Here is a 25,376-nt window from a genome sequence, read left to right as displayed (position 1 = left end):
TAACTTGGAAGAAAATGGTCTTGAATGCTTATGGATCAGTGTCCTAACAGATAAAGCACAAGATGAGATAGTAGTAGGTGTCTACTACAGACCACCAAATCTCATTAGGGAACAGGATGACTACTTCCTTACTTACCTATCTATAATGTGTAGGGGAAAAACTGTGTGATCATGGGAGACTTCAGTCTGAGTGACATGCTGGAGATCTCATGCTAGCAGTACTAAAACATCCTTGGAATTTCTAGATGTTATGGATGACAAGTTCCTAACTCATAAAGTTTTGCAGCCAATATGGGGGAATTATGCATTAGACCTTATCTTAACAGATAAAGAAGTACTGATCACAGAACTAAAAGTTAATGGTAGCTTAGGTACAAGTGATCATGACTTGATCACATTTATAATGTGCAAACAGAATAAAGTCTAGACCTGTAATATATACACTTGGTGCTTTAATAGGGCCAGTTTCCTAAAGCTGAAACAATTATGAGCCAAATCAGATGGAATAAAGAATTTAAACAGAAAAACATGAATTATAATTGGGAATCATTTAAGATCACCTTACTAAGTGCCCAAAAAGCCACAATGCTACAAGAGAGGAAGAAGGTTATGCTGGTTAAACTGACCTGGTTTAGAGGAGAAGTGAAGGCAGCTGTACAAAATTAAAAAATAATAATATAAAGCAAATGGAAGAAAGGGGAAGATGATAATTAATATAAATCAGAAGTTAGGAATTGTAGAAAATTGATAAGGAAGCCAAGGGACACAAGGAGAAATCTGTGGCCAGCAGAGTTAAGGACAATAAGAAGAAGTTTTTTTAAATTTATTAGGAACAAAAAAAATCCCGACAATGGTTTTGGTCCATTACTAGATGGAAACGGCAGAATTATCAATAATAATTCAGAAAAGGCAGAAGTGTTCAATAAATATTTTTGTTTTATATTTTGGGGAAAAAACAGATGATGCAGTTTTATCATATGGCGATAATAAGTCTCTTTCCATTCCATTAGTATTTCTGGAGGATATTAAACAAAAGTTACTAAAGTTACACATTTCTAAATCGGCAGGACCAGATAACTTGCATCCAAGAATTTTAAAAGAACTGACTGATGAGCTTGCTGAACTGTTAATGTTGATTTTCAATAAGTTCTGCAGCATTGGGAAAGTTCCAAGAAACTGGAAGAAAGCTAAAGTTAAGCCAATTTTGTAAAAGGGTAAATGGAACAATCTTGGTAATTATAGGCTTGTCAGCCTGACATCAATCCTAGACATGATAATGGAGTGGCTGATGCAAGCTTCAATTAATAAAGAATTAAAGGAGGGTAATGTGATTAATGCAAATCAGCATGGGTTTATGGAAAATTAAACTAACTTAATATCGTTTTTGATGAGATTACAGTTTGATTAATAAAAATAATAATGTTAATGTAATATATTTAGATTTCGGTAAGACATTTGACTTGGTACCACACGATATTTTGATTGAAAAACTGGAATGATATAAAATTAGCATGGCACACATTAAATAGATTAAAAACTGCCTAACTGATAGCTCTCAAAATATAACTGTAAATAGGGAATCAAAATAAAACAGCTCTGTTTACCGTGGGGTCCCACAGGGATCAGGTCTTAGCCATACATTATTTAACATCTTTATCAATTACCTGGAAGAAAACATAAAATCATCACTGATAAAGTTTGCAAATGACACAAAAGATGGGGAAGTGGTAAATAATGAAGACGACAGGTCACTGATTCAGAGCAATCTAGATCATTTGGTGAACCAGCTACAAGCAAACAATATGTATTTTAATACAGTTAAATGTAAATATATACATCTGGAAACAAAGAATGTAGGTCATACTTACAGAATGGAAGGTATCTACCCTGGGAAGCAGTGATTCTGGCAAAGATTTGGGGGTGGGCATAGATAATCAGATGAACATGAGCTCCCAGTGTGATGCTGTGGCAAAAAGAGCTAATGCAATCCTGGGATACATGAACACGGTAATCTCTAGCAGGAGAGAAGTTATTTTACCTAAGTATTTGGCTCTGGTGTGACCACTGCTGGAATACTGTGTCCAGTTCTGGTGTACACAATTCAAGAAGGATGTTGATAAATTGAAGGAGATTCAGAGATGAGCCACAAGAATGACTGAAAGATTAGAAAATATGACTCATAGTGACAGATTCAAGGAGATAAATGTATTTATTTTAACAAGGGAAGTTTTAGGGGTGACTTGACTACAGTCTATAAGTATCTACATGAGGAAAAATATTTAACAATGGGCTTGTCAATCTAACAGGGAAAGGTATAACACAATCCAGTGGCTGGAGGTTGAAGCTAGACAAATTCAGTATGGAAATAAGGCATACATGTTTAACTGTGAGAATAATTAACCATTGGAACAATTTACCAAGGGTCATGGTGGATTCTCCATCACCGATAATTTTAAAATCAAGATTGGATGTTTTTTCTAAAGAAATATGCTCTAGGAATTATTTTAGAGAAATTTTATGGCATGTGCTATACAAGAGGTCAAATTAGATTACCACAGTAGTCCCCATTGGCCTTAAAATCTATGAATCTAAATTAGAAGTCCTATATAAACAATTTTTTTAAAAAAGCCCATAATTATTTATTATCAATGAGCCAACATTACTTTAAATGGCTGTTCTGTTGATCTTGAAGGTGATAAACAATAGAAAGTTATAAAATTTAGCCAGGCATGAGCTAAGATTATTATGCTATTTGGGTCCCACTTTTGAGTTATGCTGAAAAGGAAAACTTGCCTACCGGAAACCACTTCATCCAGCCCAAGAGAAGATTTTTCATAGATACAAAACAATAAACAAAGTATAGATCTTTAAAAACAATGGCCCACATTTGTCCCTGTGTAACTACACTGAAATCAGTAAAGTTACAACATGGATTTAATTGATCCATAATTTGTATAGTGTACATGCCCCATAAGAACTGAATAGTATTGCAAAAATAAGACAGAATCTATCAGATCCTCATTTTCATATAATTTGTATTTTTGCTGTTAACAGTACATAATTATTTTCAGTAAAATAACATTCATTACAATCTGATTGATAAATAACCACTACTGTAAAGAAATTCAGTTACAAATAAAAATATGCATTTCTTGTTAAAGACTAAATACGGAAGTGAGGAATATATACAGCAACTCTAATAAGCTCATGAGGGTTAAAAACTATGACTAATACAGTGTGGTTTATACCACTGGAATATTTAAATAATTTTAAGAGCATATCTGGTTCTATTTTGAACTGCAGCATTTAAGACAAATTGGACATTGTCTTCAGTACAATATTTGAAGATGATAAATAAAATCTACCCGTAAGAAAAGAAAGGTACTGAAAAGACAAAGCAGCCATACAGTAGGTGAAGAATAATCTTTTCACAACATCTTTGGTACATCTCTGGGATCTGTTTTGCAGACCATTGCACCTTCCATAACAACACATGAAGAGAGAGACTGCTAACTGCACCAACCTCTGTACAGGAAGCCTCTATAAAGATTTCTGTGTAGCTTGAAAGCTTGTCTCCCTCACCAGCATAAGTTGGTCCAATGAAAGATATTACCTCACCCACATTGTCTCTTTTATAGGAATCCATTCAGTCTTCACGGCTAGATTAGTGCTTGGGTGATTGTACTCAAAGGAAGAAGAGAATTAACAAGACAGTTTAGTTGGGCTGAAGGAGAAATGGAGTCTTTGTCTGATTCATGAGTGTTAGGTATTCAGACACCACTGTGATGAGCACTACATAAAAATGTGGCTAGATAGCTAAGATAGGGGAAATTGAAAGGTGAAGCAACACTTTATGTGGCCTGTTAAAGCACACTTGAATTTCTCAGATTTTATCAGTCACCAGTGAATAGAATTCCCCATAATAATATTTAGTCTAAGTAATTATCTAGTTAGGAATGGGTTACAGTAGGATCTATATATCCACAGATCCATGGACACAGAAATTTGCATCCAGGAGCTGTATGTGTGATATGCAGGTGGAGGAACAGGAATTAACAGGCTTAACAGAGAGCAAGGAGTACCACAAGCAATTTTACAGGATGATTTCTTTATCATTGGATTGGAACTAGAGCTTGGTTGGAAAAATTTTGACACAACCATTTCATTTTCTGTCGGAAAATCCAATTCCACTGAAATAGAAATGATTCATGAAGCAATTGTTGATTTTGCAGAAATTTTGTTTTAGGAAAAATGGGAAAACAATTTCCAACAATGTTGAAATGGGACATTTTTTAGGGTCTGAATGTTGAACAGTGTTTCCATTGGGACATTTCAACACCTTTGGAATGAAATGTTTCAAATTTTTCTTTTGAAATGACTTTGTTTCTAAATTGCTTTATTTTGTACCACATATTATAAACTTTTAAAAAGTTGAATTTTTAATGAACCAAAACAATGTTGTTGAAATGAAATATTTAAATTGATCCAAAACAAACAAACAAAAATTTGGAATTTTCTTTTTTGGAGAATTTTGACATTTTCATGTTTCATTCCTAATCTGAAATCTCATTGAAACCCTCCATGAAATGGAATTTGCATTCTCACACCCTTTTTATTGGAACATATAGTCTTAATCTATGACTATATTAAAAGCATGTTGGCCTGGGAATTCCTTTTCAGTACTGATCCTGTCCTATAGGAGAAGTCGGCTTCACTATTATCTCCTCAGGGTAAACAGTTTCTGTTATTGTGCCCTAATCGTTTTGTTTATGTGTTTCTATTTTGTGTCCCTTTTTCTTCTTAGTGTTAAGACTCGACCTGTGAGAATGCCTCCTGGGTACCAAGCAGAACTTGTTATTCAGTTGGTGTGGGTGGATGGTGAGCCGCCACAACAAATCACCAGTCTGGCGGTAAACTCAGCCTATGGACTGTAAGTAACTAAAAATCATGTTGTATTAATTTATTCTTTGCTCAACTAGCAATGCATGTTTCAGTTATACTTCGAAGTTCCCTGCAGACACTTAAAAAGTCACTGTGAAAAATCAAAAGTTGCTTTAACCTAGATTCTTGGATAAAAGATTACAAGAACAAGTAACCCACATAAAGAATGTAATAAGAGAAGTTAATCTGACATTCTCATGATCGAATTTTTCACACTATATTTGTCTTTTCAATCAAAACCTAATTACCTTTCTAAATTATAAAAGGTATCTTAAGATAATCACCAAATTACCTGCAGGTGGCACAAGGGGTGTAAATTAGACCTCCATGTGCCACCCTGATTGAAGGCAGGCACTGGGTGCCACTGTTGCCTTCACTTGGGTACCAGTTGAGAAGGGTAAGTTTTCGTTTATGGCTAGGTCTCTACAGAAATCCATCTGGAAAAGGTTGCTATGGGGATGCACTGGTCATGTGTCCTTTCCAACGAACACAGCCCATTTATTCCGAATGGGAGTTGCACATATGCATCAAATCAGGAAAAGAGTCTTTACAAATTTGTTTCTGATGGAGAAGATATCACTCCAGTATAAAGGTATAGACTAGCATTTCCAAGGGGGCCTAAGAGAATTAGGTGCCCAGTTCTTACTGATTTTCAGTATAAATTGAGCACTTGCTTCTCTGAGGCCTCTTGGAAAATTTCAGCCATAACCTTTGTGCTAGAATAAAAACATTTGTCTGTCCTGAGGTACTGATCAGTTCTTAATCATGAAATCTAGAAATTTCGTTCATTTTACCTTTGCCACAATGTGTTTTTCACAGTACCTAGGCAAACTTCATCTCTGACCCCTCTTGGTCTCATTGAGTGCTCCCCTTTCCAGGTTTAGCCATCACCTGGCTCAGGGTAGAATCAATCACTCAAGTCTCCCTCTCTCAATCTGGGCCCTGGGTTGCAGATTACTTCAGCAGTCTGATTTATGGCCAGCAGCTGCAAATTCTGTTCTGTTCTTTGGAAACAATGACAGTGGTAAGCAGAGTCCAGCCAGCCTCTTGGAAGCAAAATATTGTTTATTTAGAACAAAAGCATTTCAGAGACTACAGATCTTAAAATAACAAATCTGACTGTATGCACGTTGAGCTTTTCCATAAGGCTTTACCATTCCCTGGATTTGGGAAAGCCCAACTGCTTTAGACTCCCTCCACAGAATATCTCTTTCCGTGTCAGCCTGTCTCCCTAAACAGCTGCTGACAAGTGACAGCCCCTTCTTTTCCTCAGAAGGCTTTTTAACTCTTTAGTGTTCTTTTGGTCTCTAACCTCCCACCCTGGCTAAAACAGTTACTTTATCCTAGAACCTGGAAGTATGCCACTGCCTTGTAACTACCCCCAGTGTTTGCTGGGAGATTGCTTATCTGGGACCATTGTGTTGCCTTCCTGTTTATTCTTCACACAGCTCTCTATTAAATTAGATCAGTGCAGTCATACAGGAAATTCTGATAACTCACCATAGTTATACAATAACTTTACCTCACTGAGCAGGCCATGTACAATTCAATATCCTCGTTATATATCCATGTTCATAGATTAATACATAACAGCTTCACAGCTGTCACACCATTACCACAGCTACAAAGCATATATAAAAACAAAGGTTAAAAATACCTTATACTCAACAAAGATACAGCAATTGATGTCTTGTGAAATATATTTCACTTTATTTCTGTGTACTTTGAGCTCTTGCAAGCTGCGAATTAGAAATATTTACACTTTCATGCAATTAAAGAGAATCGTCACCCTACTTATTTATGTTATAAAAGCAGAAAAACAAAATGTAGCAAAATTCTGCAGCTGTATCTTCGTATATATTAAAATATATAAAAATCTTAGGGCTGTCAATTAATCACAGTTAATACAAGCAATTAATGAAAAGCAAATTAACTAGATAAAAATAATTGTGATTAATCGCAGTTATAATTGCACTGTTAAACAATAAATAGATATTTAAATTTATTATAAAAATTTTGGATGTTTTTCTACATTTTAAAATATATTGATTTCAATTACAATACAGAATACAAAGTGTACAGTGCTCACTTTACATTATTATTTTTATTACAAATATTTGCACTGTAAGAAAGATAAACAAAAGAAATACAAGTACTCATACAAGTACTGTAGTGCAATCTCTTTATTGGTGGTTCAGGTTCTGTAGTTTCTGCATTGGAGTGTTGCTCTGTTAAGACTTCTGACAGCATGTTCCCCCCACCATACCTCAGATTTTGAAAGGCACTTCAGATTCTTAAGCCTTGGGTCGAGTGTTGTAGCTATCTTTAGAAATTTCATTTGGTACCTTCTTTGCGTTTTTTCAAATCTGCAGTGAAAGTATTCTTAAATCGAATAACATATGCTGGGTCATAATCCAAGATTGCAATAACACAAAATATATGGCAGAATTGCGGGTAGAACCATGGAGCAGGAGACATATAATTTTCCACCAAGGAGTTCAGTCACAGATTTAATTAATGCATTATTTTTTTAACGAGCATCATCAGCATGGAAGCATGTCCTCTGGAATGGTGACCGAAGCATGAAGGGGCATACGAATGTTTAGCATATCTGGCACCTAAATACCTTGCAATGCCGGCTACAACAGTGCCATGTGAATGCCTGTTCTCACTTTCAGGTGACATTGTAAATAAGAAGCAGGCAGCATTATTCACCGTAAATGTAAACATACTTGTTTGTCTTAACAATTCGCTGAACAAGTAGGGCTGAGTGGACTTGTAGGCTCTAAAGTTCTACATTGTTTTCTTTTTTAGTGCAGTTATGTAACAAAAAAAATTCTACATTTGTAAGTTGCACTTTCACGATAAAGAAATAAAGTACTTGTATGAGGTGAATTGAAAAATCCTATTTCTTTTGTTTATCATTTTACAGTGCAAATATTTGTAATAAAAATAATAATATAAAGTGAGCACTGTATGTACACTTTGTAGTCTGTGTTGTAATTGAAATCAGTTTATTTTAAAATGTAGAAAAACATCCAAAAATATTTATAATACATTTAAATTGGTATTCTATTATTTAACAGTGCAATTAAAACTGTGATTAATTGCTATATCGAATTAATTTGTTTTGAGTTAATTGCTTCAGTTAACTGTGATTAATTGACAGCCCTAATTACTAAACGTCCTTCTTTATAATCAATATTGTATATCTGGGGTGCATAACACACCTATATGCGTGCGTCATGAGGAAGAACTCTGTGTTGCTCAAATGTTTGTCTCTCTAAAAAGCAGAAGTTGGTTCAATAAAAGATATTACCTCACCCAAATTATCTTTCTAACACAGCTATAGTTAAGTTTGGCCACTGTCAGTCTATAGAGTTTTTCTTTTGCAGTTGCTTATAACTTTTTCAGACTTTCAACATTGGGGTGAAATTTTCTAGCTCTGATTTCTGTATGAGGGTGTCAAGTGTTTTGGGAAATTTGAACAAAAACAGTTTAGTTGTTTTCATATACTGTATAAAGAAAGTGGGGAAAAATCTTTCACTATTATAAAAATAATCTATGACCTTTATCTCACAGATGTGCCTTTTGTGTGGTCTAATTAAAATCCATTTTGATTTGGACCACTTAAAACGTTTTTAAAAAACATACATTGAACAGGTGCGCTGATTTTTTTTTTTAACAAATCGGTAAAGGTTTCTTTTACTAATGATCTCCCAAAATTCTGTTGGCATCCCCAAAAGAACATGTAAGTAATTTGAATAGATTTTTCTGTCTCCTAAGTTGCATAAGAAACCTTACCTATCTCATCTGAAGGGGCTAAATTATGAAAGTGCTTCAGAAAGAAGAAAACTGAGAACCAATAGAATAAGAACCTGCCTAACTCAGGACATGCTTCATGTTGAGGCCTCAGCCCATGTGTTAATGCATGCAGGAGAAACACCATGTGCACCTGGTCAGCATGCATTATTAATGCGCTTTGATCTGGTCCCATTTCAGAAAGGACTAGATTAAAGCACCTTAAGGAACTGTTAAGGACAGGTAGTCCACACTGCAGCAGGCTGGTGTGAAGTAAATCACAACCCAGTTTGCCATAAATCTGCTGCCCTAGGCAGCTGTGCCACCCTAGGTAGCTGCCTAGTTTGCCTGTGCCTAGAGTGGCCTCTGCCTCCAGAGATTATTCCCTCTTTAGTAGTAGTCATCCAAACAAGAGTAGTTTGCAGGTATGGAGTGCTTGGTCTAGGCACATTTGGCCTCAAGTACCATACCTACTGGGTACTGTAAGAGATGCCTCTGGCATCTAGATCCTTATCTCTGCTGCACTACAGAAATTGATCCCTGAGAAGGGAAGTTTCCACACCCAGTACCAACAAACTGTCAGAAACCATTACCAAGCAAACGCATAGACACTTGGTACCTGCTGCAGCCAGGGAAGTTGCTCTCCCTATAAATGAGGCAATTATGCGGCCTGCAAAAGCTTTCTAGCAAACCCCATTATCTCTCATGCTGCTGGCAAAGCACATGAAACCCAAGTACCAAGTTCCATCACAGTGGTACAAACAGTTTTATCAACACCCCTCACTAGTCTGGTAGCGGCAAGAGCAAATGATACAGAAGACCAAGATAGAGCAAAAGCGATTCCTAAAGAAAATGATGCAAGGAAATTGAACCTTTTTGGTAGAAAGTTTTATTCAACTGTGGGGTTACAGCTACATATAGCGAGCCATCAGGCCCTTTTGGCCTGTTACGATTATCCAAATTAGGGTGCTATATCCAAATTCCTCAACAAGCTGCCTGTGGACTCTAGAGGTGAATTTCAGTCTCTCCTGATGGAAAGTCAACTGGTCGCAAGGTCCACTCTGCTGGCTTCCCTGGATGTGGCAGACTCGGCTGCCAAGTTGGCAGTAAACCATGAGCTGCTTGTCTCGACTCCAGTTATCAGGGATTCCTGTAGAAGTATAACAGATTATTGAAGATTTCCCCTTCAAGGGCTGTGCTTTATTCTCCTGGAAGATGGATGAAGCTCTGCATATGTTAAAAGATTCTATGCCAATGATGACATCCCTGCATATACCAGCCACAAGGCAACAGTATTATATGCCTAGACAAGCGGATCAGTCTACGCAAAACCACAAGCAACAAGGGAGGAGGCCTCCATCATCCACTTCTGCAGTGGCTTCATCCAGGCAACTGCATGCCTCAAAGCAGACTGTTTGGGTATCTTCGCAGCTGTTTGTCTCCTATGCAGAATGAAGGGGATGGCATCTTGTAACATCACAGTGGGTTTCAAAGTGGATCACAAGCTGTATTGTCATATATTGCAAGATCAAGGGCACCATGCCTCATGAAAAGCTTTGTGCATTCAACCGGAGTGCACACAGCCTCTGTGGTGTTTGTGAGAAACATCCCTATCATAGATCTCTGTAGAGTGGCAAAATGGTCTTCAGTCCACATTTTCGCTAGATGCAATTACTGCCACACCACGAGAAGACACGAATTTGGGAAAGCAGACCTAGTTTAATGCCATATGCAATAACTCAAAGAAAAATATTTACTCTCCTCTTAGAACTGGTGTTCTTTGAGATGTGTTGCATATGTCCATTACATGACCCACTCTCCTTCCCCAATGCATCAGTCTGTCATCTAAGAATCCAGTACCGAGGAACTGAAGGATGGGTGGAGTGGCTTCACCCCTTTTTACTCTTGGTTTGGAGTCTGAAGGACAACAAAGTGCAGGAGTGGCCTACCTTGTGGGTACTGCTAAGGAAAACTCTCCAACACCAGTGCACAATGCGCTCACACACCTAGTGTGATGGATATATGCAACACATTTCAAAGAATAACAGCTGTCAGAGGTGAGTAACTGTTTCTTCTAGTGAATATGTTTGTTGTAGTGATTCCTCTTCTCCCATACTACTATTCTCCTTCTTATATTGCTTTTGTACATATTAAACATCTCCTGTAAGTTTTTATGGAGCTATTTTCAAAGGAGCCAAATTAAATTAGATGCTCAGCTCCTACTGAATGTTGGTGGGAACTGACCACCTAAATCCCTTGTGCTGCTTTGAAAATCATAGCCTTAGTCATTTTTTAAATAAAAATATGGAACTGAGTTATAAATTCTTCTCTAACTCACTGCTTTTCCTTTTGAGTTTCCTGGTTCTTGTAGCTCTATGGTTGCTATATGGAATCTTGTTTTATACAGTGGAAGAAAAGGAAGGACTGTGACAAAATTAATCACTGGTACATAATTTTCCCATTAAATTGGGTCTCAAGGGATGCAGTGCATAGGGGTTTAGCCATATAACTCTCATGGACAGCCATAAGAGCCATATTGTTGACTCCCTACAAAGCACACTGTGAATTTACCCCCTGGAATTTAAACCAGAAAGAAATTAGTCAATTTTGTTAGTTTTTAATAATTAAAAAATTCTTAAGTGAAGTCCTTTGTTTAATTAATTACCAGAAATGTAAAGCAAACCTGCTGAGGAAGAAAATGAGGAGGACATTTAGATTGTCTAAAGAAATTTGGATCTGGGCACAGATGTCCCCCTGTTATCCTGTCCCCCCGTTATGCCTTTTCTTCTCTATCCCCACCCAACCCTTTTTTCAGCTGGTCTCTATAGTGAGGGGAATGGTCACTGAGGGGCAGGGAGAGGAGCAGAGCTGCAGAGCCTCCCTGGAAGCCAGCATTCCCCACGGGATGAGGAAGTGCTGCAGTGTTCTGGGCTCAGGACAGCTCCTCTTCCTCTCTTGAAGTCAGTAACGCAGCCACGTGAGGGACTGAGCAGGACCCAGACAACGTGGTGGAAGGTCAGGGGTGGCAGTGTGATTGCAATGGGAGAGACTAGAGTTGGGGCTCTTCTAGGCCAGCCAAATGAGGAAGCAGCCTGTCCCATCTCCTTCCTCCTATGCCCAGAATGGGATCCAGAACATGGGTGGCCTCATGCCAGCCAAGAAATCCCACTCGCCCTCTGAACCACTGCTAAAATGTAGGTGGTGAAAGTGTTCCAGAGGGTGAGAGACTGAATTTGCCCCCAGACAAATCTTAGAATTTGTACCCACCTTATCATTCACAGAATGCAGCTGAGTTGTTAGGCATGCTAAAGAGATTTTATAAATATTTTCAAGATTCAGATATCACTACCGCACTGCTTTGCATATTTTGTGTACCTGTTATATATAATGTAAGATTTGTGCACTTAATTTTCATTAACTATCACATGATTCTAATTATTACAAATATATTGTTCCAGATGGCAACGTTTGGATATTATTGCAATAATAAAACATGCAAAGTGAGTGTTTATTAAGGTAAACTATATCCATTTCGCATAACATTAATTACAACATTTTAGGACAAAACTTTGTTTGAATTCAGAATTATAAAACCATTTATATTTACAATTAAAAACAAGCTTTGAAAATAAGGTCTTAGAAAATGATTTACAAATTCACAATAGTAGCTGTTTTAAATGATATTTTCTATTAATTATACCATGTAATGCCAGACTATAATGCCTTTGAGGAATATTTCTTTTCTCAGAGTTGCATTTGGGAACTGCAATGGTTTGGCTGTTGTGGATTTTATGCAGAAGACAGTATTGCTGAGCATGGGAACCATTGACCTATACGGATCAAGCGATCCATACCAGCGTCAGCCCCGTTCTCCACGCAAAAACAAGCAGTTCACTGCAGGTAGGAGATAAAACACAGTTGTTTTGAGCTTGATTCATTCTTTATTTTCTTGCCTGTGGCTTTTTATAGTGCTTTTGAAATGCATGATTATCTGCCAGCCAGTGGATTTTATAGAATCACATGAGAGAAATCTGACTGCTCCTTAGGTACTGAAATTTCCTCAAATGCAAAACATTATATATGAAGCTTAATTGCTTGGGATGGTGGTCAGCAAGTAATCTCCCTAGCTGAGTCTCTAAGTAATTGTAAGGAATAGAAAAACTCATTGCCTTAAAGCTAGTCAACTCATGATATGCACAGTCAATATGCTGCTTTTTTCTAATTGCCAAATGCTTCAGACATAAATAAGATTTCAGTTTAAAGCAATATATATCCTCTGCCAAATCACATACTTTGGTCTTTAAATAAACCTTTATGGTCAAAGGATTAACTAAAGAAACACATCCAAGGGATATCTTCATTAAGTAGCTGAAGCAACTTAAGATAGAAAGTAAACATTTTTATTCTTCTCCTTTGGATATAGACCCTAAAGCTCTTGATAGAAGCTTATTAAATCCATCTGTGATTTTTTTATTTATTTTGATGTCAAGAAGCATACAAGAGACATCAGTAAGCATTGCATGATGGAAATAAGTTTCCACCAATATAATTAAACTTTGCCATATGTTTCTGTTAATATAAAATCTCCATTTGTGTCAGAAAATTAGTAAAATGAGTATTTTATATTTGTGTGAAACATTTTTGTCTATATGTTTCATTTTTACACAGTTAAAACAGTCTTATTGTCAGACACAGTTGTGATATTTTAAATGTAGGTAACAGAACAGTTTGGATGAAAACTTTCAGGGTTTATAATCTAGTCATGAATTTTGAAAAATGCAAATTGTAGTGTACTATTAATTTATAACAACTATGTGTTCATCAATATGTCCTACCTACACTAAGGCACCCAGTCATGTTCTCATTGGAATCAATGGAAATTTTGCCACTGACTTTGGGGGAAGAAACATTGGACTCTAAATTACTGAAACTTAAAGAAACCTCCATGTTCTACTTTTGTCCCTGAAATACTATTTACCTCACTTTACAAATATTTAATCTCATCGAGTTCAGTTCTCAGCTGTGCCAAGTGTAAAGATGAGGTAAACTTGCCACAGCTGAGGAGAACAACTCCTGGTCTGTCCAGGGGCCACATCAGCCCCCAGAATAACTTGGGGCTGCTCTAAGTTACCCATGCTTCAACCAGACATTGCAGCAACTGCACAGGACGGGGACAATGGGTGACATAGGCCTAGCTGTGCTAGCTGTGCACCACCTGAGGATTCACCTGTTGGGAGAAATCTTGGCTGCTCCTTTAGGGCAACATCCCAGCTGTTTTGTGCAGCTGATAGTTGAGCCCATCCTGTATAAATATCTACTGAAAATAACAGTCCTTTTTAGACCACTCATAAACATTATGCACCTGAATAAAACCTCAGCTGCTTTCTCACCATCTATCCCACACCCTTTACTTTTCTGGATTATTATTTTACTTGTTATATCTTCTGACCAGAGGGTAAACATCTGCTGAAATTTCTTCACCTTGGCTGTTCTAGATGCTGGTTATGATATCACATCCTTTCACTTTAGACTGTTTTTTCTCTCTTTCCTCTGCCTGCTGCTGATGCTGGTGTACTGGCATGTTCCAAAGACAACTTTTGCATGCGTGGCCTGTCTAACTTTTATCCAGATTTAACGAAACGGATCCGTACTTCCTATCAGAGTAAGTTCTATAAAGGTTAGGCAAACAGCTTTATCACAATCAGAATATGCCTGACTTAAACCCATATGTTTGTGCTCTGTAATGTGTTTCTTTAAACACATTCAGCATGCATGCAAATTTTTTATATTTTATTTTACAAGAAATGTAAACCATGTTTAGTGCTGACAATTGTTTTCATTACACCAACATTTCAGGTCTGTTTCCGTTGCCAGTGAAGTCAATGACAAAACTCCCATTGACTTACATGGGGTTGGGCCTTAAAACAGATTATCAAGTAATGTTAACTTCCTGATGATCACTAACATCCATTGTTTTTGTGTTAATTTTAACATGTATCTACGTACATGAAGCATCTCTTGTTTTGAGATGATGCTGCCCCAGTGTAGTTGTAAATAAATGATTCTACTCTTTTAGAAGGCCAGTGTGGTCTATAGGGCTAAGCTTTGGCGTGGGAGCCATGAATACTGAAGTTCTAATCCTGGCTATGTACTTGGTTTACTGTGTCACGCTGGGCAATGAGCCCATATCTTTGAGCCTTTGTTTCCACATGTGTAAAATATGTATTATAATATTTATGTGTCTCAAAGGAGGATTGTGAGGATTAATTCGCTAGTATTTGTAATATCCTTTCAAGATGTAAAGTGGAATATAAATTCTAATCACTGTTTTATACCCAGTGTGTGATGCACTAGGCTATCATATATTTTATGAAAATGACTTATATGGCTCTGCTGTGTGCCTCATAGGCTACATCTGCTCTTCAAGCTGGAGACATACCCACGCTAGCTCTGATCGAGTGTCAGGAGGTGCTAGCCACCCTGAGTACATACCTAAAGTCTTGGACAGGTACGTACTCGGGGCAGCTAGCCCCTCCAGCTGTTTGCATTGCCATGGCGACACTCTGTTTTTAGCTCTCTAGCTCAATCAGAGAGAGAACAGATATGTTTCCTGGAGCTGGAAGTTGCACCATCCCCTTCAAAGTGTAGACATACCCTTAATGAACTGGTCTCCAGGATGCCTCTTGCTCAACTTTTTTTAAACAAGTTTTCATAGCTTAATTGGCCTATCCAGTTGTTCTAAGTACTCAAGGAGGGCGAGATAACTAATGGGGTCAGTGGCTTGATAGCCTACTGCAAAGGATGTGTACATAATGCCATTAAAATGTGGAATTGTGTTTACAGTAGATGATCTGTTCCCTTTCTCCCTGTTGATTGCTTTCCACACAATTCCTGTGTACAGTATTTAGCCTACATGTAGCAATGCATTTTGTACTGAAAATGGGTAACATTTTTTAACATGTAAATCTTTTGTTCATTATGTGTGAAGCCAGTCATACATTTTTAATATAGAAGGGACAAAAGCTGGACTGGGAGGAAATAAATTGGGACAAGGAGCCTGTAGGGGGAGACTGGGACTGGATGTTGGGGAGGGGGAGAGAAGAAAACTGGGACTGGGAGACAAGAGTAGATTTGGACTGGCTGGGCAAAGGGACTGGAACTGAGTGGTCAAGGACACTGGAACTAGAAGCCAGGGAAAGAAATGGGGATAAGGGAAGCCAGGCAGCTCGTGAGTGGTGGGGAGACTCAGACTGGAGGAGGAGTCAGAATGTGAGACTGGAATTGGCTGGGCAAAGAGACCAGGATAAGGTGCTGGGGAAGAGGAGACACTGACATTGGGTGAGGAACCCAGAGTGGGAGATTGGGACTGGGAGTCAGTGGGAATGGGAAACATGGGTTAAGAGGGTGCCTGGAGGTGTGTGGGGTGGGGGGAGAGAGAGAGGTTTGGGTGAGGAACCTTGGGAGACTAGCACAGGCTGCATAAGGAGACTGGAAGTGGATGGTCGAAAGTGTGAGACTATGACCTGTTGGGCAAGGAGACTGGGGCTGGGATGAGAAATCTGAGGAGTGGAGATTGGGACTGGCTAGGTGAAGAGAATTGGACTGGAACAAAGAGTCCAGGGTAGAGAAGAGACAGGACTGGGACAGGGGCAATTTGGAGGGGACCGGGCAGAAGAGGTCAAGCTTGGGGGGAATGGATGAAAGAGTCTGTACATGCAAGAGGACGTGAGAGTCGATGGAAACTGTGCCTGAAACATATGAAGTACTATATAACATTAAGTGCTCTGAAAAATCAGGTTCTAAGTGTCTCAAATTGGACAGCTAAATGTAGTAATGTCCTTAATCTCTCTGTGCCTCAGTTCCCTGTCTATAAAATGGGGGTGATAATACCCCCTCCTCACCGCATAATGATGTTGTGAGACTAAATCAATGTTTGTGAAGCACCTAGATGTTATGGTGAGGAGATCCATAAAAAAACCCATGAGGAAATTAATAATTCTGTCTCCTGAGCCAGGTTTGAATAGTGTGCAGTAAATGAAGCCTGTTGAACAATCAGGAGAAAACAAAATATTGAATAAGTTCTCATTAAGCGAACACCATCCATTCTGTAAACTGACTGAGGCAGGGTCCTGTGAGAAAAAAAATGGTATGTGATCATGTAGTTAGAGCCTGTATCATAATTCTTACTGACAAGGAACAAATTAAGGTTGTACATTTTAGCATTTCCTAACTTTTGAGGGCTTGACTTTGCAACTTTAATAGTGTTCTTTTAATGTATAGGGGTTTTGTTTGTAATAGTATTTATAGCGGAGAGACCCTCCTTACAGGTATGTCATCCCTTTCCTTTGCTTTTGACTTAAGATTCAGGTGTAGTTTACAGCTTCTAACTTAATCATCAGTGGTTATCACCTTTAGATAACAATGCTCTAGTATATTTTTCTAGTGTGTAATATGTTGTTTGCACCTTTTTTACCTGAATATCAATTTTATAGTGGAGAGACATATGCCATCTTAACATTGAATTAATTTATACATCAGGCATACACTGGTAAATAAGTCACTGAGTATAAAACTTACATAAAAATGTTAAAGTCCTTTCATATCCCCACTGAAACAAGTAAATACTACTATTGTACCTGGATATCAAAGGGTATATAGTATTCCATAAATCAGGAAAACATTTACATTTGCACAGATAAACACTCCAGGAGTTAGGACTAACTCTACAATTGATGCTTATTCATTACAATATAGCTTTTATTTACAAGATTAACTCTTATTTCTTAAATACAGTACAATATAGAATATTTCTACATTAAATACAAAGACAGCATCTTGTAATTATTTTCAATTCTTTTATACTTTACATTAATTTCAATGTCATAACAGTTCAGTATGTCTTTATTGACATAGAATAAAATTTTCAAAAGCACCTAAATGCTTTGCTTTTCACCAAAGTTATTTAGGAGTCAATATCCCATTGAAGGTCATTGGATTTTACTTACTAAATAATGTAGGCATTTTTTTAAAATTCTACTCCCTTTTTTCTGTAATAAGTTCTCTTGTCCCTAAGATATATATTTTAAAGATTTTTGTCTTCCCTTTGTCTACATTTTCTTTTCAACCACCAGTACAGACTTTCTTCAGTGTAATTCAGAGGATGAGGAATTTGATTACAAAGCTAAAATATCTGTAACTGTAAATGGTCTGTATATGCCAATAAATGTTGACTGTCCCTCTGTTTATTAATTAATATACTGCAGTTTGTGTAAGAACCATATACTGTGTAATTAATATACTGTTACAAGATGCTATACATGTGTGCCTAATATGATTGATTGTACACTGAAACATTGTAAATTGGAAAATATATTTAAAATATATTAAATTTTTAAATATATTAACACCATATCTTAATGCCTACATGCCAGCGAGAAAAGGTTAGTTTTTATTTTTTAAGAAGAAAAGTATTTTTAAAAGGAACTTTGCTCTTCCAAGTCTTTCAGCAAAGTGGCAACAGTACATATCCATAATTGTGGAATGATTTGATTAGACAACACTGTTTCACACACCTCAGGAAGTCCATAAAAGGGAACCCTGCTCTGTGACTCTTGGGAGCTACACTGATGTGAAAGCTGGAAAGCACCTCTCCCACATCGATAACTCCTAAGGTGTGTCAGAGTGGGCCTCTTTCCAGCAAAAGGTACAAAGTGCACAGCAGCTAATCCTAGCCCCTTCACACCTTCAAGAAACTCTTTGGGAAAGGAACCCTCTTTTTGTTACATGTTTGTACAACGCCTAGCACGGTGGGGCTGGGACCTCTAAGTGCTACCACAACACACATGATAAATAATAAGTAGCTAAGTTAGCCATGCTTGTAGACACAGCACAGACTTTCACGCATCCTTAGCTATATGCAGTACACGGACAAAAAAACTTGTACACAATGTGCTCTATATACATACGTTGTTAGTTTCACAAAGTCATAACTTGGTCAATTAAAACCAAAATGATCTAAAACACCAAAAAGCACATCTTCTCAAAGATGGGGGGAGGAGAGTTTATATATTTTTCATTCTACTTGGACTCAACATTTACTGAATCATTGCTTCTGAAGTTTTCCAAAAATTTCAGCTTTTGGCAGAGGTTAAGCCTAGGAAATTTCTACATGAAAAGTAATAGTTTCAGAAAAGGTCTCAGCAGCTGAAAGCAAGACTTTAGTATGGAACAGAAATGCATCCTTAATTGTACTGGTCTTTGCTATTCCTAATATAATGTAATTTTAGTATCCATTCTCCTGAGATTTCCTGAAGAAAGGTGGCTAAGAGAGGGGTGACAAGGAAAATTAAATGCATAGACAAACTTTTATATGAAAAGACTTCAAAAAAAATTAGGACTGTTTACTTTAAAAACGAGACAAAGGGAGGACATGATAATATATAGACAGGAGATAATGAATGGCATAGAGAAAGCATGTCTAGAGCATCTTGCAACATAAGAACAAGGGGATACTCAATAAAATTGAAAGGTGGCAAATTCAAAACTGATAAAAGGAGATACTTTTTCAATCAATGTATAATTAGACTGTGGAACTCTTTGCCACAGGATGTAACGAGGTCAAGAATTTACAAGGATTCAAAGAGCAATTGGAACATTATATCAGAGTTATAATAGTTAATGCAAAAAGGAATTTAGAAACAAATACAAATCTCATGTTTCAACACTTAAACCATTCTCTAACCAGTGAAGATTAGAATAAGACTTCATGCAGAGCAAATTATCCCACAGCTGCCTGCGGTAGGGTTTTTTGTATCTTCTTCTGAAGCATCTGGTTCTGGTCATTGTCAGAGACAGGATTCTGGACTGGATGGACCACAGGCCTGATCCACTATGGCAATTCCTATGTTCCTACATTATGGAGCACCGTATTTGTTATAGGAGGTTGGCACAATGGTGATGAAGATAAGGAGGTTGTTACAATCTAATTGTATTTGCTTTTGTAGGTTTTTCAGAATGGTAATGTCTTATTAATGTGTTTTGTTGTGTTTCCTTTATTTTTAGTGGCTGCATAGTTTACACTGATATTGACTTTAATATAAAATGTTTCATACTCAGTAGCAAAATCTCACATTGACATGACATTAACTGGTAATGTCAACTGTACAAGATTTAGAAAACTTACCATAATCACAAATGTATCATAACAGAATGATATTCTTACGACTTTAACAGTTCCAAGTACTGTCGTTGTGAAAGGGCTTTTATGGGAGTTTTCACTTTTACTTATCTAAAGCCTATTGGAGTAGACGTAAACCATTCTTTGAATTATGTGTCTTAAAAGCCTTTAATAAATCTGACATCACTAAGCAACTTCAAGTGCAGTATGTTAGTGTCATGGATACAGGGCTAGCTGCATCTCTGTCGCCTTCCTGGTTTCTCTAAGAACACATACTCATGTGATTGGCCTCATGCTTTTACATCTCTTTTGGCAGAATTTTGCAAATCTCTCACTCTTAGGTTGGGCCCTGAGCTACAGTACCCTTTGTGTTGACTGCAGATCTGTCTGTATTCAAACACCTGCAGTTCTTCCATTTGAGAGCTATGATCTATGGTACATAATGACCAAACAGCCTCCTTACAACCAAAGTATGGTTTATTTTGTTGTAAGACCAAAGCTTTTAGAGAAAAAGGATTCTGAAGCAACAAACAGTAACAATTAGCCTTAGCTCTACCTTAGCTAGAGTCCTGCCATCCTGTGATAGAGACCTGTGCAGGCCTAGATTCTCCTAACACCCCATCAGAGTTCTTTTGTTCGTCTGTGTTTGTGGTCCTTGATCCTTCTGGTCAAAATCAGTCCTCAGCAGGAGACAGAGGCAAATTCATAAAAAAGCTAATAGTTCTAGCATTGTCCCTTAACCACTGTTAAGTGCTTACTAAGGTGGCTTCTTAAGCCATTCTTTTCCTTCCTGCCTGTATTCCCATACAGCCCTCTAATAAATTAATCCAGTAGATTCATACAGTAAACATCTCAATAATCAAGCCAACATATAATATTAATAAATTATCACAAAGCAGCTTCACATCTGTCCAATTAGATACCGTTCAAATACATTGACTAGCTCCTTAGTTTATTAAGCTGTAAAAATATCTTTGATTTAAACTTAATTGGAACTGCAGGTCTCCCGCACTTCTGAAAATCAGACCAATTTTATTTAGGAATGGAATTATGGATGTAGGACCCCAGATTCAGTCACTCAGGTTTGAAAATTTTGGCCATAATTCTCATGAAAATGACCAAGTCAGGAATGAACACATTTTCAAAACCAGTATCTGATTCTGAGCCTGCAGTTTTGCAGCCCCCAGCAGGTGCAAACAATACAGTTTAAAGGTTAAACTATATGGTTTCATGCAAAATCAAATAGATGCCCACATTTGATCATACTTCCATAATTAATTTCACCCAGAGTTGATTGAAAGTGAAAAATTAGAGGCAGTGCTGAGGTTCTTTGATCCTAAACATTAAGTTCTTGATAGCGACATTCCCCTGTGCAAGAGTTGGACACAATTAAAGTCCTAGCAATATTAGGTTGATTTATGCTGGAGTTTTTCTGAAATTTTCCCATAGTAGTTCTGGCACTGGAGCAGCTCCACCAGTGGTAGCAGCTGTGGAAGACAGGGCATTATATTTTCGGCTCTGTGTCCATCCCTGTTCAGAGCAGATCTAGATTATGTAGTAGTAAAAATGCCAGCAGCCAGTTCACACTAGCAGTCGCACTGTTAGCACCAGCGGGGTCACACCACTGCCACAGATATGGTGGGAAATTTTTCAGAAAATCCTGAGTATAGACAGCTTTCTAGAGACTAGGACCTCAGATGGGAAAAGTCCATAGTCCTGTGTAAATGGGAATGAATGTTGTGTTGCAGGAGGCATTGTACCTGTTTGAAGCACGGTGCCCCAGAGGTCCCAATGGGCAGTTGTGACTCTGTGTTATCCACACGGCAGTGTGTGGCTTACTGTCACAACTGAATCTCTAAACAGTGTCAATGTGTGTTTAAAACAAATGTATAAACTATTTTGTATCATAAACATTTAGTATTACTTTCAGATAGCGTTACATTCATCTTTCCATCTATTTCTCAAGATTAGCCATCATATGTGAATAAATATAAAAGCGCCTGATATATAAACGGTTGGGCTGGTATATTGTTGTTTTTGTCACCCATGCTCAATTTCCTCCTCTTTCTGTGTCACTATTTCTTTCCCAACTCAGTGGTTTTTTTTCTTCTGAAGTTGAAAACATGCAGGATTATTTTCATATCAATTTGACAAGGATGAGTAGGGTTGAGTCATACCACAACCATTTAACTTTCAAGCTTTATTTACATGATCTCATTTTTGATGTGAAGTCAGCCATGAAAGTAAAAGTGCACCCTGCTAGATTTTAACTTAACTTTTTAACTCAATTTTTTTCAGGCCTGACTGAACTCACTGACAGTCCTGTGTCCCTGGAGTTAGAGCGCTGCAAGTCTCCCACTTCAGGTAAAGGTGATTGGGATCTCTTCCTACAGTCTGTATGAGCCATTCATGTCATACTTCTCAGTGTTTCATTAATCCCTAGGAAGTGAAGTACATAGTCATTACATTTATAAAGAGCAGATTTCATTTGGAGGGGAGAGCTTGTGACATACCAAGGCGTGATGCTAAGACAGTACATTTAAATTAAAAGAAAGGTAAATTGAGGATGATATGTGGTGGGGGAAAGAGGGATGAAATCATTTGAACTGATAGTTTTTTGAAGGACAACATTCTGTATTTCACATTGACTTTCTCAATTTTTTTTGTTAGAGAATAATTCTTCAGATCATTAGCGAGGGCTTTCTAACTGGCCCTTTTAAGTGATGTTTTTAAAATAGGGAGGCTCTATGGCTTTTAAAAAATTGTGTAATAATTTGAAATGTTGTGATGTGGAGATGGTAAATTTTAACTCTTGGAAGTAGCTGAAGTCTATGAGTTTGACCCCTACGGTGAAATCCTGGCCTCATTGAAATCAGTGGCAAAACTCCCACTGACTTCAATGAGGCCAGGATTTTACCCCTAGTCTTTAGGAAGGTGGGAGTGTCACAGTTCAGGGAAGTTTCCGCTCAGTGGTTCAGCAAGGGCATTCGCTGTCAGCTTCCTGCTCCTCAGCCATTGTCTTTCTGGATGAAGTCCTGCATCATTCTGCCTTTTGACTAGGATAATGCCAGGCTGCACCATTCCCTGCTTTCTCTGTGTTTTTCCCAGCATAGACATGTTGCCCGATAACACCTGCTTGCTTGCTTTCAGAGAGAATTAGCAGGTGCAATTGGTACAGTTATAAATACCTATAAACGCCTATTTTATTTTAAGGTAAAAGCATTTCAGAGAAAACATATTAAAACAATAAAAGGACCTATACACGTGCTAATAAGTTTACTTTTGTTCACCCCAATCCTAACAGGGATTCTTGCAGGTTCAGTCCTTTTGATCCTATCCTAAAGATTGGGGCTCTCCATGGACCAGTGATCCTGTCCATTTGCTGGATCAGGAAAAGGGTCCTGAGACAGTTTAAACCAGGCTCTTTATCCAAAACCTCTTTCTATGTCTGTCAGTCTCTGGAGAATCCAGTTTGAACTAGTATATGCGTACCTTTCTAAAGGATGGCGTCTCTGGAGATGTTACAGCCTGAGTGAATTTGCCTAATCACCCCCTTATTTTCTCCTGTTTACCCTTCCCATGGAAATATGTATTATTGCACAGTAACACATACACAACTGTATTTTAATACACATTAATTCAGTCAGGTTTAGCTTTAATTCAGTAAAATTCTTTCAGGATATTGCTGTAAATTGTCAGTCTGGCACAGCAAATTCAGCTCTTTCCCTAGAAACTTCCTTCGTGATTGTCTATTCAGTATTGATCTGTCCAGCCTGGGTTCACTGCCTTAAAGGAGCATTGCCCAGCACTGTCTTCTAGTAGCTGGTCATTTACATTTGGTAGAGAGAAGCAGCTACTGCCCTAAGGCAGCCATTTTGCTTCTGGTGCTGCAAACAGCAACTTCTTCCATCCAGTTGGTAAGTATTTTTAGCTACTATCATATTTCCCTTTCTCTTATTCATGAGGAGTTAAACATCCACAAACATGGTCTTCAAATCTTCAGCCTTTGGGACCCATATTTTATTAAACTTTAAAGGGATACAGTCACTCCAAATCTGGCCCGGCAATTAATATATTACAAAACCTAAGATCAAGATAAATGTTTCAATGACTTTTTAAAAACTGCACCATAATTAGTTGTTTTTAAATAAAGAAACAGCCCCTGTAGTATTTGCAATCGAAACTTTGCAGATCTGAAAATGTGAAAATGAAACTGGCTATAACAATATTGCCAACCCCAAGAGTTCAAATTCATGATTTAGGCCCCAAAATTAGTAAATTGGCTTTAAAATAATAAATATGTGGTTCTCTTTATTTACCTTCTGGCTTTTGAGACAGTGGGCTTGTATTTTCAAACTTTTTTTGTAGCCATAAGAGCTAAAAACGTACTTTCTCGTTTTAATATAAGATGAGATTCTCACGTAGACCCTGAGCTTGCAACACTTATGTACGTGCTTAACTCTTGTAGGGGTGTGAGGTGTCATGGTAGTAAAGTTAAGTTCATAGTTTCAGGCAGCATTAGAAAAAATCTGCTTTAGATCAGTTGATTTTCAGTTATTTTGCACTGGAACTTACATTTGTTCTGCTGTTTGCCTTTTTGGGAAGCAGTAGTCAAAGTAAACCATGACTGATTTAGTCATGTCACCTATCTTAGTTCTTCAAGTACACCAATATTTATTGTATTTGTGTCTTCAAAATGTAAAACTTAGTCACCAGCTGAAATTTAATTGTCAGTGGCTGTCATTCAAAAATACTTCTGGTTTAATATAAAATGTGTTTTTCATATGAGCCATATTTAATATGTAAGAAAAGGTAATGGATTTACAAAACGTAAAAATGGTTCTGCTTAAGCATATTGGCTACGATAGGGGACCAATCCAGCACCCATCACAACTGAAGTAACTAAACTGTTAAAATGGGATTTCCATGGAATTTATGTGTGGAAATCTCCAAGATATGGAACCATTTCAAATCTTGATGTAGCCTCAGGGCTTCAGCAACCCCTGTAGTTATTGGCCCTTGCCTTTTATGAGGAGATGACTGGGGAATCTGCATTGTTATGGATTCACTAACCACAGTGCCGCTACTCCCTTTAATCCCAACACTGTTCATTTGATGTGGGAGCCCATGGAACTAGGCTCCATAGCGACCTCTGCACAGTCCTCGGATGTCCACCCTACCCACTTGTGCAAGCAAACCGCCAATCCACATTTACAGAAGGGGCAGTAAGACAAATACATCAGAAACAGAAAATCTATTTAGAGGACCAGAGTCACTCTCACTGGTGCAAAAGGGTGCGAATTTCTCTCCTTTGGCACACTGAGTAATTCACAGCCTCACTTCCAGAACAGAGCTTGTGGCTGGATTTTGTCTGGAATCGAGGGCCCTTTCAGTTGTAGCCAGGCCTCCATAAGAACTCTGCTGATGGAGGCTGCTTAGATAAATAGGCACATATCCT

The 25,376-nt window shown here is 37.8% G+C and overlaps 1 protein-coding gene across 3 annotated transcripts in view; it reads left to right on the top strand.

Moving 5' to 3' along the window:
• The window catches only part of STXBP5L (syntaxin binding protein 5L), a 354,593-nt gene that overhangs the window by 257,974 nt on the left and 71,243 nt on the right, over nt 1-25,376 (top strand). For 2 of the 3 annotated variants that reach the window (XM_067546369.1, XM_067546370.1), the window contains exons 17-19: nt 4,805-4,930; nt 12,491-12,642; nt 22,217-22,282. In XM_067546369.1, the coding sequence (XP_067402470.1) occupies nt 4,805-4,930; nt 12,491-12,642; nt 22,217-22,282 (344 nt within the window). Of the gene's footprint in view, nt 1-4,804; nt 4,931-12,490; nt 12,643-14,332; nt 14,405-22,216; nt 22,283-25,376 lie in introns of all 3 variants that reach the window. The other variant, XM_067546368.1, reaches the window with a different exon arrangement.

This window comes from Emydura macquarii, unplaced genomic scaffold, assembly GCF_026122565.2.
Source record: "Emydura macquarii macquarii isolate MOO-44397 ecotype Brisbane River unplaced genomic scaffold, CSIRO-AGI_Emac_v2 contig_1119, whole genome shotgun sequence".
Classification (NCBI taxonomy): domain Eukaryota; kingdom Metazoa; phylum Chordata; order Testudines; family Chelidae; genus Emydura; species Emydura macquarii.
Note: the sequence above shows the minus strand (reverse complement) of the source record. Positions and strands in the feature narration are given on the sequence as shown.